This window comes from Protomyctophum parallelum (genome assembly GCF_964188405.1).
Source record: "Protomyctophum parallelum genome assembly, chromosome: 9".
Lineage (NCBI taxonomy): Eukaryota > Metazoa > Chordata > Actinopteri > Myctophiformes > Myctophidae > Protomyctophum > Protomyctophum parallelum.
The window spans coordinates 38,666,666-38,684,933 of NC_139706.1; the positions used below are offsets into that span (position 1 = coordinate 38,666,666).

An 18,268-nucleotide genomic window follows, 5' to 3' on the forward strand; every position below is an offset into this window, starting at 1 on the left:
ATATCGACAAAGGGCTGATGTAACTTAGCGGCAAATTTTGTTTGTTTTAAGATTAAAGCTGCTGATCCAGCGTCTGGACTGAGAGTCCTTATTTACCCTTTGCCTTGTTAAACTATTGAGGGGAGTTGGTAATTGTGAATCCTAGTGGGAAATAATCAGCTGGAACATTAAGTGGAGCATCAAAGAGTGTATTCTGCCTCATTCTCATGGGTTGGATGGGTTTTTAAAGGGCAACTTGGCCTATTTTTACGCTGAATCTCTCTCTCTCTCTCTCTCTCTCTCTCTCTCTCTCTCTCTCTCTCTCTCTCTCTCCCTCTTCTATTGTGAGGATGTGAAAGAGCTGGGATTAATTGTCCTTGGTCAACAGAAGATACTGTAATGAAATATAAATCCCTACAGTGTGTCTGAGCACAGTAATCTTTGTCTTGCCCTTCTTTACAATTGTGTGCACCTTTCATTTCCCCCAAGCCTTGTGTGGCTTGATGTAAACTTGAAACCCAGAAGTTGCTAGTGGTTGCGCCATCGTGGCGCTATACCCACCATCTACTTGTGTCCCACTGAAGTATGAATCGGTCTGAGAGAACTGACAGTGAGTGAGACCAGCCTGATCCGGCATTTCAATGTAAGAAACGTAATAATATGGAAATGTCAAGGCTGTCCCTGAAACGGAAATTGACCAGCAGTCCCACCAAGCCTTTAAATGATCATTACAGTAAAAAGTGAAAAGTAATTCCTAGTAATTCCTTGAGACCTAACACCCTGGAACCGACCACCAGAATGTCCCTGTCTCTCTTACGGGTTCTCCCTGGAACCACCAGAATGTCCCTGTCTCTCTTACGGGTTCTCCCTGGAACCACCAGAATGTCCCTGTCTCTCTTACGGGTTCTCCCTGGAACCACCAGAATGTCCCTGTCTCTCTTACGGGTTCTCCCTGGAACCACCAGAATGTCCCTGTCTCTCTTACGGGTTCTCCCTGGAACCACCAGAATGTCCCTGTCTCTCTTACGGGTTCTCCCTGGAACCACCAGAATGTCCCTGTCTCTCTTACGGGTTCTCCCTGGAACCGTCCACCAGAATGTCCCTGTCTCTCTTACGGGTTCTCACCCAGGCTGCATGTTGCCTACGTGCATGTTTCCTCAGCTCAGCACAGTCTTTATTCAATCAAATTATACTTGTTTGAATTAAATGTATTTAATTAAGGACACTTTCTGATGTGTAGTAGTTACAGCATTGAGTGTATGTGACATAATATAGTGTCACCTGCTTGGGGAATCTAGCATGTGCCATGAGGTCAGAGTGGCCTGACCTCCTACAATCATACAATGAAGCACACACACACACACACACACACAATACAAATATAGCTGCGTACATGTGTATGAATCTGTATTACATTGGCTACATTCCACAATCGCCTTACAGATGTGAGGCAGGAAGCTTCATGAAATCCGAATACGTGTTCCCTCTATGCTGTAATATTAAAACAAAATTGTCCTTGTGGCAAACCCATAGAAATGCCCTAATCTAGTACACACCCCTGCCTCAGCGTTCCAGGGCAGTAGGTGTCACTGTCAGCGACCAGTGAACAGAGCTGTGCTAGTGGTGGGTGAAAACCAATCTGTCAAAAAATTAATGAAAAACCCTCATTTCCTTTGACGGAGTCAACAGTGACTGGGACTAGGTGAAAACAGACTAGGTTGGTGGTGACGACATAGTGGGGAGGAGTGAGCCGTGTATTTTTAACCCCCCCCCCCCCCCCCCCCTTTACACACACACACACACACACACAGGCCACCTCTGTTGTTGGCTGTGACCTCGTACCCAACACATGTCAGATCACTGCGAGGAGGGTCAAGACCGGGGGGAGGGGGGTGGTATTCAGGTCTTCCTCTCTGGACAGCACGACCTGTTAGTTTTAGCTCTTAAAGGAACATTCCACCACTGGAAGAAACTGCAGTCACTCAATGTTAATTGAATTTGTAGTAGATAACAGTAGAAAAAATTGAAATTTACACCCTATGGCCAGAAAAATAATGTAGTCTGTGTGTTTGACTAGGGTTTGACTCGATTGCTGCATTCCTACAATGACCATAATGCTTTGGTGCACTGCTCCTCCTTGTGGCGAGGGGAAGGGCTTTCTTAAGGCCTATTAATACTTGATAGCTTATCACTGCAGTGTAGTTTTCTATGGGTTTGAAAACTACAACATTACTTCACTCGCCGCGGTGATCAGCTATCACTGAGGTGCCCGACACATCTATGTTTTAACTTTTCCGACAAGTCCTTTCATTCTTGGGCTATCGCCATGTTCACCGATTGGTCTAGAAGTTGGGTGGGCGGTCCCCTTGGTTTTGTAGGCACAGAGAGAGGAGTAGATTAGAAGCAGTATAGAGCAAAAGCACAGGAGAGAGAATCTCCTCCTCTCTGCTAAACTGTTGTTTGTAGACTGTAGAAATTAAGCAGCTAGCGTCGCGAGCACCTGGCTGCCTGTCCTGAGCGAGAGTCCAACTGTGTGCGTGTGTGTGTGATGACGGAGAGAGCAGTAGAGAGAGAGACAGTCAATGCTTCACTTTTTCTCTGCTATCTACGATTATAATCGTACCCCCTAGGCTAAGGTACGGCATGTGCCACCTACTGTACGTACATGTTCGTACCCCCATGAACCACATGAAAGCGGCGACCGTCAATTTACCTTTTAGTATTGCTCCAGTTGCTATGGAGAGCCTCCGTCCTCACCAGCTCTCAAGCTTCGAGCGATGTCCATGGTGAGCTGTTGCACATCCCGACGATCGTAAATCATTTGTGACTTTGTCTCGTAATCGCTCCGGACATTAACTGTTTCTGACGAGAGCTAAGCTTACGGCTAACGATCAATGTCCTCACAACAACAGCCCCCACCTCACTGATAACCCGGAAATGAAACAAGGATCGTAGAGCGAGAGCGGACGGGTGGCACAGGTTAGGTGTGCTTATGCTACCATCTAGCGGGCAATAATGGAGTTAACCCATTCTGACCTGAGATCAGATTCATAACGAGGTTTCCGCCGGACACACACTGGTCTGATCAACCCATTCTGACCTGAGATCAGATTCTAAAAATGTCAGTCGTTCTTCGATTTTTTTCAAAAATAGCAGACCTACAAGCTCGTATCGCGCCACTCGGTGGCGCGATATGAGCTTGTAGATCTGCTATTTTTCAATAGCTAAAGCATAACATGATGCTGACACCAAAATGGGTGCCCGATCAGAATGGGTTAAGGACATCACCGCAAGTATGATGATCACCTAAACCTGGAGTATGTATGCACCTTTGCTGAGACAACATGTAGTCCAGGAAGGAAGTGAGACCAGTGCCTGTGACATCACAGGCACTTTGAAATACTAAAATATCTAAAACATATATTGCGCACATAAAATCTCCACGGAAGTGTTCCTTGTGTCCTAAACATCATTCAAATTAGATCTGGTTGCAAAAGGGTGAAGTGGCCCTTTAAGCTCGCCCCTGTCTACTCTTTAGGGGGGGGGGGGGGGGGGGAAGAGGGAGGGAGAAATGGGGAGGAGTGATCAGGGAGGGGGAGGTCAGAGGGAGGGGCGACAGGCAGACACGCTGGAAGTAGGAAAAGAGAAGAAGCTTTTCTGAGGGTCACCTGTACTAAGAGAGAGGAAGAACAGACGAGGGGTTTGAAGACGACCCCCGTCCCCTTCCTCCTTTAACCCTTGCGCATGCACACACATGCTCACAGTGGTGCAGGAGTTCTGACATGGGGAACCGCGGCTCTCAAGAACAGGAGGAGGCACCCCAGGGTAGGTGTCTAGACGCTGTGTCGATTTACACCCTTGCCTTACTCTACCACCATCCAACTCATCTCTCCTATGCTTCTCTATACATCTCTCTCTTTCTCTCTCTCTCTCTCTCTCTCACTGTGTGAACTCTGTGAGTCATAACTCAAGTCTCTCATTTACAGGGTTTGGGAAGTGCTCCAAGAAAGATCCCATTCTCTCCTTCCTTTCTCATTTCATGCATGCATTCCTCCCTCTCTCTCTCTCTCTCTCTCTCTCTCTCTCTCTTTTTCTCTCTTTCTCTTCCCCCGTTGGTGTGATGACTTTCTCACTCCATCTCTCTCTCTGTCCCGCCACCCCCCTCCCTCCCTCTCTCCCAGTCGGTGTGGTTTTTTGACTATATTTAGGCTGTGCCGCTCTTGGTCAACAATGCAGACTCAGTAATGTGAGTTAGGCTGAAATGCATTCAGGGGGGAAGGAGCGAGTGAGAGAGCGAGAGCTCCCAACAGGCAGACAGAGAGGCCACTTCTATGTGAGGAGATTTTTTTCTTTTCTTCCTTCTATCCGAGAGAGGGGGGTGGGGGGGAGTATGGGATTGAAAGCGGGTTGAAATACTGTAGCTGCACCAGGTAAGATCACTGAAGATCTGCAGCTGAGGTTAACTTGAGTGTCGGGTGGTGGTGCCTTTGAACTTCTGTGATTCACATTTTTCTTATTTATGGTGGTGGCAGGTTGGCCTGTGCTCTCTAAAGGGGTTTGTGAAGCAGGCCATGGTGTTGAGTGTAGAGGGCTCCAAGGCAAGCCTGGGCGAGGGGAGGGATTGCTGTGTCAACGTTTAAAGGCCTACCTGCCTGGCGTCTAACTCTAAAATGGTACAGATTGATTTTTCTCAATGGCGATAAGACGTTGAGAAGCAGCTAGTCAGCAGTATATACTGTATACTAGTTGATTTGTGAAATTGTTTGTTGGAAGTTGAACCTTCTTTATCTGACTAATTATTGAACTGATTTATCATCAGTCTTACACATCATATACAAAGTCATACGGTGTCCTTTGAAATGATAGATAGATGGGCCTTTATTGATCTCATTCAGTTGCCATAGCAGCACCGCAACCCCATTAAGGATGAAACCGAGATACAGTAAGCAGTACAGGTGGTTGGGTAACACTAATGAAAATACGTTAACAATATAAAGTGCAACTTAACATCAGACCTGGTGCTGATCAGGGACATTATGATTTTTACCTTTAAACTCTTAAAACCTGGCATTGCTATTTTGGGCAATCTTTCAAACGTTTTCAGAATAAAATAAAAACATCTACAGTACAAGCTCACAGTGCATCACATTGAATAGGGATTAAATGGCTTCTTTCTGTTTATTTTTTGTTGATTATACACTTTTAAATGATCAGTCAGAACATTTTCATCACATCACAATTTTGATCAGCATCGGACCCCAAAATCTGGAGTTCTGGACCCTTTTGATTGTTGCTGAGGATGGAACTACTCTGCTGTATCCCCACTATTTCCCTTTCCTCCATATCTTAACTGTCACGTCAGAATTAAACTGAATCCACCCAATATACTATAAAAGAATGAAACTGCAGTTGTTGTGACTTTTGAGGAAAAACAAAATCAAGATGGTTTTGAAACCATCTGTGACATTAGGTGTGCAATGCATACCGTTGTGTAAGCACAGGATGCATGCTGTGAGTCTGTGTGACGTTTGCGTGTGCGTCAGGTAGACGTGGCCGTGTCACCTTGTTGGCTGTGGGTCTAAGTCAACGTGGGTGTGCGACTGTGCGTGTGTGTTTACATTCCTCTGTGTGTTTGGTCCACAGCGGGGGCCTACTACCCTGCCCAGGCCCAGTTCACACCCCAGGTGCAGCCGGCGCCTGTTATCATGAATGCAGCCCCGCAGCAGCAGCAACAACAGCAGCAACAACAACAACAGCAGCAGCAGCAGCAGCTACAGCAGCAGCAGCTACAGCAGCAGCAGCAGCAGCTACAGCAGCAACAGCAACAACCGCCTCCGCAACACATCTCCACCAAACGGGAACGCAAACAGGTACAGTAACTACATGACTCCGCACCTAACCGGCACACTGGAGATGAATAATTGTTGGTGCTCTTTTAACCACTTTCATCTTGGGCATATACCTTAATTTCCGGACTATAAGGCGCACCTGAATATAAGCCGCACCAGCCAGATTTAGGGAAAATCCCAAATATGTACGTATACAAGCCGCACCGGACTATAAGCCGCAGGTGTTTTAATGTTTAATTACCATATGTAAAGGTTTCCGCACGGTCGCCCCTTTTCCATCCTGCCCCACTATTATACTGATTATATAAAAAGTATTATCATATAAATTTATCATTGTTAAGTTCACTCTGCATATCCACGGGCATAATAGCATGATGATGCCATTACAAAAAATGGGCTGAATCAGGAGAAATGTGTTTAATAAAACGGAATTAACTGCTAGAAGGAAGGTCCTAAATTAATTGAATTAAGCAGTGACGATCGACTACCACCGGTAGGTGCAAATAATTTGTAAAATTGCCCGTCTAAAACCAACCTTGTAGTTTGGCTAAGTATATAGGACTCAAGTGCTTAACAAAAGCTTATTTTTGAAAATCTATATTTTGGACCCAGGAAATATATTTTCCTAAATTATATTTGAAATGTTTATAATATATAATATGATATTGTATCATATTACAATCATATTATGCCCGATCAGCTTACTCCATTTTTCAGCTTTCTTTTTTATAAATCACTACTGAACACCCTTTAGGTCCGTGTGGTGGTATTGAACCAATGAAAAGTATTAAAAGGGCTTCCAAGCACTAAACCCAACTCCATTCGATCCTCAAACTGTCAGTATAACCAGTTAACTCCACCCCCTCTCCCCTGTGTTCCACACAGAGCTTGCAGATCAGAAGATAAAAGGAATTATGTTTAAAGGAATTATGCAGTGTACCCGTTTATCAAACTTGGCACTGACGCTAATGCTATTCAAATAGGGAATTCTATTTCTAAAATCTATGTAGTGTTTTCTGAGCAGAGCAATGTGACAAGAATGAGTTCTTATAGCATTTCTCTCGCTATCCATATGGATCACACGACTGTCGTCTAACATTCATGTTTCAGGGCTATTCTCTCACTAGTTCTATTGAAACTGCCACTCCGTGAACCCCTCTTTGCAGAAGTTATTGTAATATTTAAAGTCCTGCTTGTTATTGTAGGCCTATTTAAGCAGTGTCATGAAGCATCAGGGCATTCATTCACGTGTTGTGATGCATTGTGAGCTTGGAGATCCATTGTAAGCTGTTATCACTTGAGCTGGATTGGGGTAAAGTGTTGATAATTATGACGACACATGCAAGTATCTTAAAATATATTAAGTCACAATACCAACTTTGATAAGGCAGTATTGCTTTGTTTTAAATATATGGTTTTCTTCACTTAACTTTAGTTTTTTCATTGCCTGAAAGATTTACATTTTGGAGTTAGCTGGTTTCTGCCGAGATATACAGTATGTAATAGTATCTCCCATATAGGAATGCTCAAAATATTTTTTGTGACTACCGTGTATCTATATTTAAACATAGTTCTTCTTGGTAGTCTATTTTTCTGTAAGAATATCGTTCTTAGTATTATAAACTTGGTGGAACTGTTAAGCCAGTTTTCCAGGGGTTCCATTTCCCTCTTGGGCCCCTTTTATTTATTCAGTACTCAAAACATACCACAGGCGTTGGGCTTTACAGCGTTTCACTACTGCATAGTGACTTTAAGCTTGTGTGCTGTATTCATTTTTCTCTGTTGGTTTCATTGATCGCTCTCAGTTCCCCCAGGCTATCAAACATGTGGCTCTAACAAAAGACTGTCTGTAGAATACCAGAGACTTTCGGCTATTTCATATTGGAGTGTAACATCAAAGATTGGTCATTTTCCTCCCATCTTTGCAATGACTGGAATGACTTTGAAAATGTGAAAAATCATTCCACATAATTCCATCTGCACAGAAACTGTGCATGCATGCAGGCACTTTATTGTATGAACACTAGCCTAGCTCAACTCAAGTCCTGGATATGTGATAAATAGCATATCTCAAAAGTAAGGACATCCATCTTTAAACTTCCAAAGAGTGGGTGCCTGGACACCACACATTGTAATTGATGTATTTTTAAGTCAGATTTCTCTATTCGCAATTTCGCATTATTTTCAATTAAATTTAGAACAAAATCATATCCACTTATTTCAAGACACTGTACATATAACAAAACAATTCCCCTTTAAAGCTGGCCATACAATTTTAGAAATGTCAATTTTTACTATGTGCGGGTACATTTGAAAGCTCAGTGCAGGCGCTTTCAACTTATATCAACACACAACTTCCTTTCATATTTGATTTGAAAGTGGAATATAGATTGAGCAAGATATTGCAATATGCATATTCTGTTTCTAAGTGTGTGTGTGTGTGTGTGTGTGTGTGTGTGTGTGTGTGTGTGTGTGTGGACACTGTATACATATTAGACCTGTTTATTGGCATACAAACTCACAACTGGGCAATACAAATAAGGTTCTGTTCAGAATGAATTATCTCCCGTCTTTCCACAAAAAAATAGCAATTTCTCGATAGTGGGCTCGATAAGGAACCGGCTTGATAAGCCTGTTCGATAAGATGATCGTTATCAATACAAATTTACGAGCTCCATCCCTAAATTGTTGAGTGACACTAAAAGAACTTAAAGTTTAACACCATATATGTTAACATGGCCGATGAACACATCCAGTTCAAACCACCATAACACTGCTCTTCTTTGCTCATTTCGTGCATTTTACTGGCACTGGCCACTGATCGACACCTATGGTAAGGGGAGGGAATGTGTTAAAACAGGTAGGTTGCGCTGCGCACATTGAGTCCCTCGCTGGTGCTGGACAGTTGGTAGTTTACAATGTAAAGAACAGAAGTCTGCACACACTAGCCTGAAAAAGACCTATGCTTTTCTCCTGGCTGAGACCACCGGGCGTCTTCCTATTGGTTCACCAACCTATGTGCCCGCCTCCCCACCCCCCTGCCCCCGACTCCACACAGCTGGAACACTGACGTCACCCCATTTGGAGTGACGCCTCTCTGCACTCTTATTGGTCCGAAAATACAACGTATGGCAGTTCTCATGCATTTTGAAAAGAAAACACGTCTCCGAGGCTATCCGCACACAACTCTGCCCACAGTGTTTAATTTATTTTAAAACACTGGCATTTCACAAACACGTCATCAGTTCTTCTTTACATCCTAAAACAACTTCACTCTGTGAGAATGTTTAATGACAGAAAGTTGAAACGGTGGATTTTTGTGAAACAATGTCTTTACTGGAAAAAAATGTATATACCTCTCCGTAGAGGTAGATTGGTGGGTTGAATTTAATTTAGATTATCTCATAGGACAATGAAAGGAATAGGAAATAGGAAAGGAATAGGAACACTGCTTGATACTAGGGCCAGATTTATTATTGCTACGTGTGTGTGTGTGTGTGTGTGTGTGTGTGTGTGTGTGTGTGTGTGTGTGTGTGTGTGTGTGTGTGTGTGTGTGTGTGTGTGTGTGTGTGTGTGTGTGTGTGTGTGTGTGTGTGTGTGTGTGTGTGTGTGTGTGTGCATGTGCGTGTGCTCGCGTGCACAGTGAGGAAAAAAAGAGACTGACTGAATCAGGGAATTTTGTTGCAGCTCTACTACTACTACAGTGCAAGTTTTCTGACACGTCAGAATGTATCTGATCGCCTCATTTTTGGGTCTGACTTTGACCCAGTCAGTGTATGGAGCTTTTAACTGAAAGAAACATCAGGCAGATCCAGGCTGGGCGGCCATCTGCCTTGACCGTGTCGGAGAGAAGAGAAAGACAGAGAAAAGAAAAGTAGAAATGGTGAGAGGCAGGAAGAGGGAGATCTAGCAATAGTATAATATATTTTAAGTCTAATAGTGGTGTAAGATAAAAAAAAATTATGCCAGAAACAGTTGGCCAGTATGTAATATTTTAACTTAAAATGTATTAATCTAATTAGTAATTATAGTAAACTAATATTATATACTACAAAGGATAAAGATGAAGGGAAAAGAGACATTTTTACAGTACAATAATGTTTTAAGTTAATACGAAATTATTACAAAATACAAATAAATTACATTAATCAGTGCTGCAGATCAAACAAATTAATGTATCCGGATCTCTGAGACCCGTTGAGGCAGGCAGGGCGTTACCAAGGGCGGGTTTTTGTCTAGAGACGGACATAGTTTAGAATCATGTATCTTACTGGTATATAATCAATAGGCATGCTTCATGGAGAGACTCTGTCCTTGATCAGTCCATGGAATCCTGCAAAATGAGACACAGAAACTTAATGTTAAAGGTTTTATGACATTCATTTTAATTTATTTTTCGTTTTCGTTTTTCTTTTAGGTTTTATGACCTCAATTAAACCCCAAAATCCTGAACTTTGAACATTCAGTAGATTTACTGTGGTCTGGAGTTTTCTTTGGGGTTTGGAAGCCTTTTGAGCTACAATGAAAACAGGCAAGACAGTGAAAACAGTGACATCTGCTGGCAAATCCCATTGACATATATGGGATTTGCAGGCTCTTACATCACAAACTGCTGGCAAATCAGAGCACCTGTTTGAGCCAGAAAACCCCAGACCACAGAAAGTCTACTGAATGTTAAAAGTTCAGGTTTTTTTGGTGCAATTGAGCTTAGAAAACCTAAAAAAAATAAGAACAATTCCAAAACTTTTTTTTAATGTCACAATCCCTTTTAGCCTCGGTACCAGGCTTTCATTTTTGTTGGTGCAAAAATTGAAAGCCTGGAGGAACGCATTGGCCGCTCTGGTCTAAAAGTGGGAGTCAACCCTTCAGGGTGGGCGACGCTCAGGGCGTGCGCAAATCTCAGCCGCGACCCGCCCCTCTACACCAGAAACCTAACACGTTAGCTCAGGCTACAATCCCTTTAAACATGTATCCCTACAGCCATATAAATGTGTATTTTGGGAATTCCAAACTATAATGTAATTGTTAGGACTTTGTATTTAGACTTGGCCTGAGGGTGGTGCTAGGGCAAAGGCCACGTGGTCGTTACAATCAGAAGGGTTTATCTTGCAATCTGCCTGTTGAATAGATTATCTTTTTTTTGTGTACAACAAAGTAATGTGTTAATTCTCTGGGGAGACTGAAAGTGCTCAGCAAGTTTCATGGTAATCCACCCATTTAGATTCTGGGATTGCTTATGTACAAGTGTAACTTTTGACCTAAGGGTGGCAGTCTTGTTAAGGTTGACCTTCAAGGGAGCATGAAGGTGGACAACAGATTCCATGGCATACCAATGATTTTTGGGATATCTAGTTTGCGACCAAAGTGTGACTCACTGACTGAAATGGCCATCCTTAGTGCCCCACCATTTTTATGTACAAACTTAAAACGCACTTTCTCTATATTTCCATACTTTCAGTATCTCCTACTTTGTCCCTGCATAGACAACCAAGATTTGAGTTCAAACCCCTCACTGTTCATCTTCAAGGTGCACACAGAGACATAAGAATCACACTTGTGTGAAGTGAGGGGCTCTCTTATCATACATCACATTCCGTGCTCAGCCAATCAAATAAAGCTGGTCACACATAGTGCCCCTCAAAAATGATGTCTGACCCTGGGAAAGTGAAATAAAAATAGTAAAAGTTATGATGCCACTATCTTTTGTACCCTATAGATCCCACTCTGCTCGACATGCTAGGTAACTGAGATGAAGTGACAAAATAGCTCAGCTAGCGGTTTTGCAATCTCACCCAAGATGATCCTGACGTGTGGTGACATTCTAGTCTTTCAATCAGGGCACTGATTGAAATAGATAGTACTGGCCTTGGCCTTCCTTAAGTTGGTGGGCTTTGAGACGCTGTATCTATATGACATAATCATGTAATACATGTCTTCAAGTCTAGCGTTTCCTCTGCTCTCCAAGATGGCCCTCGGCTGGTATGTGGTGGGTCCCTGTGATACTGTATATGTGTCATATAGAGGCTACTACTGTAGCTGCTCCTGGTTTCACTTTCTTAGCTGTGCTGGTAAGCTCTATTCTAGGTGGGTATGTCATTGTCTGGCTGCACAAACCCTCAAAGCTGGATATAGGAGGGGCTGGCGCCCCTCAAAACTTTGGAGGCAAGGTTTCTGCTCTGGAATGTCTTTTGTCTGTCTGATTGAGTAACCTAGATCCCAGGTACGATCCCAGCCCTCAGCAATGTGTCAAAAGTGTCCCTGACCAAGACACTTACCTAACTGCCCCACGCTCCTCTCTCCTCAACCACGCTTTTCAGCTGGGTGAAGCTGAAAACTGAAGTTCCACTGCAGGATGTGATGGGTTTAAAAATCACACTTGTGTGAAGTGAGGGGCGCTCTTATCATACATCATCAAATTCCAGCCATTCAGTTTTCTGTCCTCACTTTTTAAGCCATCAGCCAATCAAATTATCGCTTTACGGTACACACAAAGCTGGGCACAGGACCCAAATGGACCCTTTCAGGTCTGTAACTGACTTAAGAGGCGGTCCTGACATGTAAAAGTACACGAATGAACCATGATTGAACATCTTGAGCTTTGGCAAAGACTGTGCTTTCGTTGCAAGACCCACAAGAAGTAGATAAGCAGTGTGCATGTGTGTCACCGTCACCCCTCCCTCCCCCATCACTTATCAGTGTGACTGTGGGAGCACGCAGCTGGCCGTGGTGGCCCCGTCGTGCGGACTTCGGCCTGTTCCCAAGGGCCCCAGCCCTCCATTTGCACTTTGTGTGAGAGGTGGAGATGTGTGTGTGTGTGTGTGTGTGTGTGTGTGTGTGCGTGTGCGCGTGCGTGCGTGCAAATGATAACCTAGCTTTATGCGGCAGCATGTTGCAGTGACAGTTCAAGTGTGTTCATTTGAAGATTTGCTCAGCCAGTTTATGCCTTTGCCAGAGTTGAGTCTTGTAACTGAGCCACAATCTCTCCCAGTTTTCCTGCTCTCTCTGCACTGCAGGGTTTTCCAAACCCTTCAGCTCGAGATCCAAATGAGAACTTTAGCGTCTCCCTGCGACCTAAAATTACAAACATACTTGATGAATGATATCATTTAAGCCATATTCCAATAGTGAAATTAGATCTACAAGCTTGCAGCGTGGCATAATGTGTTGTGAGCCTGTAGATCTGCTATTTTCAGTATTTTCGAATTTTTTTCTGAAAAAAACACAAAACTTGATAAAAACTAGGATATTTACTTGTGACCTATAAAAACCTGCAACCCTTAAATGGGTAAAACGTCATTTTTGGGAAAACCCTGCTTTACTATTAAATGCTGAAGCATTTCAAACAGTATTGTTCCTCTCTTTCTCTCCTTCCCTTTACTCTTTCTGCCTCTGTGTCAAAAGAAGTTAGGGCGGGGACGGGAGGGGGAAGGACATGTCAGCACATAGCTCAGCTCCACGTGGCTACTGGTCTCCTCCCCTTCACAGCCGGAAGCTAACCTCCCTCCCTCCTCTCTCACTCCACTGCTGCTGTGGCATTCCCCCTCCCCCTTCTCTCTCTTTCTCAGGAAGGGAGAGCCTGAAAGGTTGAGGAGTGACTAGCATGAGTGTGCAGAATGACAGAACAGCAGCAGCAGAGAGAGAGAGAGAGAGACTGAGAAAAGGGGGAGTTTCTTCTGAGAGCTGGAGCTCATTTGATAAAGTTGGAGGACTTTTTTCCCTGGAAGCTCCCCCTTTCTCTCCCCCTCCTCTCTGGCCCCCATTGACTGTCTGTTCATTTCAGTGGGCGGGGGCACACATTCCAGTATCGTGGCTTTACAAGGCCAGTTTTTTCCCTCCCCCTCAACTGCGCCCCCAGCCCCCCCGCTCTTGCTTGCTCTCTCTGTAAGCGTGAGGGAACGGTAGAGAGACAGCTCGCTTAGCAAGCTTTACTGGGAGCAAGTAAGGCAGGCTCTGCCCGGTCCTGCAGCGCTAGCTTTCTAGCTAGCTATCCCAGTTGTGGGTGTAGGTGTGTGAGTTACACAGAGAGGCGAATCCGCGTGCTACTTCGTGTCCCAGACAGTTCTCCAGCAGAGGCCTTTGAGCTGGCAGCACTACTCCAGCCCCAGGATGGGAGAGGCCCACTAGGGTCTCCGGAGCTCAGGGAGAGGGGTACTGATCGTGGCAGGTAAAGCTCCCTAGGACACAAGTTACATTCCGGCTCATACTGGCTCTCTCAATAGAGGGATAGATACACAGATAGAGTGAGATAACAAACATGTGCTTGTCATGTTTTGTAGAGGCATACAGTGTGAACACATTCTCTCTAGTTTTTCATGTGGATGGCCAGAGTAAAGCAGGAAAGCCATCTGTTGTAACAATGTTTGTACTTTGACTTGGTGACTAGCAGAGCCAGGCATTTTTCTACAGGCCCTGCCTGCGCTGGAATTTGTTTAGTAACTTAGCTCAAAGTCGGCTAACTCGAGTCATGCTTCGACAAACAATTTGAGCTGTGATCAGACCAAGCGTCTGGAACACATTTAGCTGAGTGACAAACAGTTCCATATCTGTGTCACTTTGTTTTCTCTTCTTCTTTTTTTTTTTTTTTGTGAACCTATGTGGGAAGAATGTGAGAAATGTAGCCTCATTCAAAGAGACATGGCTAGCTTGCCACCCTGTACAGTGTGAGAGAGAGAAAGAGAGAGAGAATGCAAAAAGCAGTTGAAAACCTAATCATGGGATGCAATGCCTGATAGGTTTTTGTGAAAATGCTTCATTCCTTGCATTTAAAACATTCTCTTCCTCTTGTTCCCTCCTGCCTCTCCCTCATTTAGGGTGGGAAAGCAGCCAGTGTGATCAACATGCTGTTTTCTTCAGTGCTCTGTCTTCTCTACTGTTTTTCTCTCCTTACATCATGATTGGTTTACAGACATCTGAACTTGCTCTGTCTTACTTATTGTAGATCAGAATACGGGACCCTAACCAGGGAGGTAAAGACATTACAGAAGAGATTATGTCAGGTGGCCGCAGTGGTTCAACCCCAACCCCGCCACAGGTGAGCAACACAGTTAGTTTTTTTTCTTCTTTTTTGAGCAACACTGTTACGCCTTGTCTACTGTTATTTTTTTCCATGAGGAGTGGAAATTCCCAGTGGTTATTATTGCTTATTATATCATGTTGTGTTTGTATCCATGCTCCATCAGTCAGCCGTATCTGGATCAGAGAGTACAGCTGTGACACAGGCCAACGGTGAGAAGGTCACACCTGCCACCATACCTGCGTTGGTCAGACCTGGTGAGCGGAAAACAGTCACACACAGATTTGGAGGAGATAAACTCGTTGAGATGAAGAAGAATAACGCATCTGTGATAACTAATTACCTTTTGACTGCAACAAAATTATCTCATTTTCATTGAATGATGTAATGGCTGTAGTTTTTGACAAATAGGGGGGGGGGGGTACTATATTGGGTTATGTACTGCTGATTAAATAGATTTACTTTCAGTTTGTGGCCTGATCTGATCTCATGTCTCATGTTGAACTCTCAGATGACAGAGGGAAACCCACACCACCACCTCTATCAAAGACCCCTGAACTTATCAAGAGAGAACCCCTCCCCAAAGAGTCTCCCCCATCAGACACGGACACTAAAACCGCTCCCCCCTCTTCTCTACCCCTGGACCTGTCACCCTCCCTGGGCGACACCCCTCTCAACACTACTCCCACCCCTCCACCCAGTGCTCCTGTCGCTGACGTGATGGACGCCCCCCCGGCCCCCAGGGAACAATCTCCCAGGCAGCCTTTGGCACCTGAAGTGCCAGCCTACCCCGCTCCCCTCCCAGCCCCTGTCCACACCTCTGCAGCTAAGAACCGAACAGAGAAGGAGCCTGAGCAGGATGTGACAGGGGAGGAGGCTGTAGCAGAGGCTGAGCCTGCTTCGTTAGACACAGTCCTTGCCCCTCCCTCCACCACCAACGGGGTGTCTGAGGTAGCGCCAGCGAGACACACTGTTACGCTTCCGTCAAGTAGTCAGATGGAGGCTCCCCTGGAGTCTCCCATCGCCCAGCCGGAGGAGCTCCGCCTCCCCAATGGCCTGCCGCTGCCTGCCCCACAGGACCCAGAGGCCCCGGCCACTAGCACGGCAGAGCGAGACGACAGCCCCATTGCTGAACCTGATGTTTCAGAGAAACTGGATGTACTCACGCCCGCGCCTCCCGCCCAGGCGGCACTCCCACCCATTGTCAAGGCAGTTCCTTTCCCACTCAACCAGGCAATGCCTTCATCCGTCGTCAAGGCAACACCCTCAACTGTTGTCAAGGCAACTCCATCACCCGTTGTCAAGGCAACACCCTCACCCATTGTCAAGGTAACTCCCTCACCCGTTGTCAAGGCAACTCCCACACCCGTTGTCAAGGCAACTCCCTCACCCGTTGTCAAGGCAACTCCCTCACCCGTCGTCAAGGCAACTCCCTCACCTGTCGTCAAGGCAACTCCCTCACCTGTCGTCAAGGCAACTCCCTCACCTGTCGTCAAGGCAACTCCCTCACCTGTCGTCAAGGCAACTCCCTCACCCGTTGTTCAGGCAACTCCCTCACCCGTTGTTCAGGCAACTCCCTCACCTGTTGTCCAGACAACTCCCTCACCTGTTGTCCAGACAACTCCCTCACCTGTTGTCCAGACAACTCCCTCACCTGTTGTCCAGACAACTCCATCACCCGTTGTCCAGACAACTCCATCACCCGTTGTCAAGGCAACTCCCTCATCCATTGTTGAGGTAAATCCCTCACCCGTTGTTCAGGCAACTCCCTCACCCGTTGTCGAGGCAACTCCATCACCCGTTGTCGAGGCAACTCCCTCACCCGTTGACGAGGCAACTCCATCACCCGTTGTCGAGGCAACTCCCTCACCCGTTGTCGAGGCAACTCCATCACCCGTTGTCGAGGCAACTCCCTCACCCGTTGACGAGGCAACTCCCTCACCCGTTGTCGAGGCAACTCCCTCACCCGTTGTCGAGGCAACTCCATCACCAGTTGTCGATGCAACTCCCTCACCCGTTGTCGAGGCAACTCCCTCACCTGTCGTCAAGGCAACTCCCTCACCCGTTGTCAAGGCAACTCCATCACCAGTTGTCGATGCAACTCCCTCACCCGTTGTCGAGGCAACTCCCTCACCTGTCATCAAGGCAACTCCATCACCCGTTGTTGAGGCAACGCCTGCACCCATTGCCCAGGAAACATGCGTTGTCCCAGCAGCGCTCACACCCACAGTCCAGCCAGACACACCCACCCCGCCTCATGTCCCTGAGACGGTTGCCCCTGACACTAAGACAGAGACCCCAACGCCTGTTGCCAAGGTGAAGACTCCCGCTCCTGTAGAGGCAGTTGCCGTGTTCACAGCCGTCACTGCAGAGGCGGTGCCGACCCCTGCTCTTCCCACAGCCGAAGAGAGGGAGGATACCGCCCCTCCTTCCACAGCTACCCCTGCCCCAGAGGAAACTACTATGCATGGTCAGTGTCACTGCCTCTATTCCAGAATGGATCATTATTAATTACCACTCTGTAAATCACTAATACGCACAAACCTTCTTTTGTTAATGTACAGTATAGAGTTGTATTGCCTTTTGCACTGGCTCGAGCCGTCTAGACTCTAGATTAGAAGACATGTGTCCGATGTGTGTGACTGTACGCAGCTAATCTTGCAAAACAATCAGTGCCAGATATCTTGTGCATGCTGATAGTAGGTCAAGGAAGTAAATCCCTGAGTATTTCTCACATATTTTCAATATATATATATATATATATATATATATAGACCCCATCTTTCTTTCCTCATAATTCAGAGTTTGTAAGTCTTGAGGATTTGTTGATGGTTTGTTGTGTTTTATCTGTAGCTGCTGTGTCTGTGCCAAAGAAAAAAAGAAAGATGAAGGACCTGAACAACAAGGGGGCCGTGGGAGACCTCCTGGATGCCTTTACAGAGGTGTGTGAACCTGCCTTAACACCACACTTTTTAATTTATAATTCAGGCATCATACTCTTAAACTCCCATAGGCTGATCTCCATCTGTTGTTCACTCATCTTTGCCTTCCCCTCTTCATCTCTACCACCAGGAACAGGTCGACGAGACCCTGCCTGAGCCAGAGCCAGTCCCCACCCCGGAGGCTCAGGCCCCCGCAGCCCCTCCTTCCCCAGAAGATCCTGACCTCACCTGGGAAGACAAGGAAGACAAGCTGGATGCTGAGAACATCAAGCCAGGCGCCACCGACAAGAAGTACCAGTACAAAACAGGTGGGTCCCTGGACCTTGGTCCCAATCTGTGGACCATCGGCTGGCAGTGCTGTGTACTCTGTGGTCTTATCTCACCTTCTCTCTCAATGATTGCTTTTAAGTTTCGTTTCATTGACCATCGCATCACCGACCTTTGCCTTGCTAATGTTGTGTGGGTGTTTGGATACACTGTGTATT

General features: G+C 45.6%; 1 protein-coding gene across 10 annotated transcripts in view; it reads left to right on the forward strand.

Annotated features, from left to right (window-relative positions):
* LOC310864948 (eukaryotic translation initiation factor 4 gamma 1-like) overlaps positions 1-18,268 on the forward strand; it is a 73,359-nt gene that overhangs the window by 29,506 nt on the left and 25,585 nt on the right. For 5 of the 10 annotated variants that reach the window (XM_083773805.1, XM_083773808.1, XM_083773809.1 and 2 more), the window contains 6 exons: positions 5,623-5,849; positions 14,767-14,859; positions 15,008-15,098; positions 15,353-17,311; positions 17,695-17,783; positions 17,914-18,091. In XM_083773805.1, the coding sequence (XP_083629931.1) occupies positions 5,623-5,849; positions 14,767-14,859; positions 15,008-15,098; positions 15,353-17,311; positions 17,695-17,783; positions 17,914-18,091 (2,637 nt within the window). Of the gene's footprint in view, positions 1-3,634; positions 3,805-4,272; positions 4,313-4,332; positions 4,410-5,622; positions 5,850-13,731; positions 13,993-14,766; positions 14,860-15,007; positions 15,099-15,352; positions 17,312-17,694; positions 17,784-17,913; positions 18,092-18,268 lie in introns of those variants that run through there. The other 5 variants (XM_083773811.1, XM_083773812.1, XM_083773814.1 and 2 more) reach the window with 5 other exon arrangements.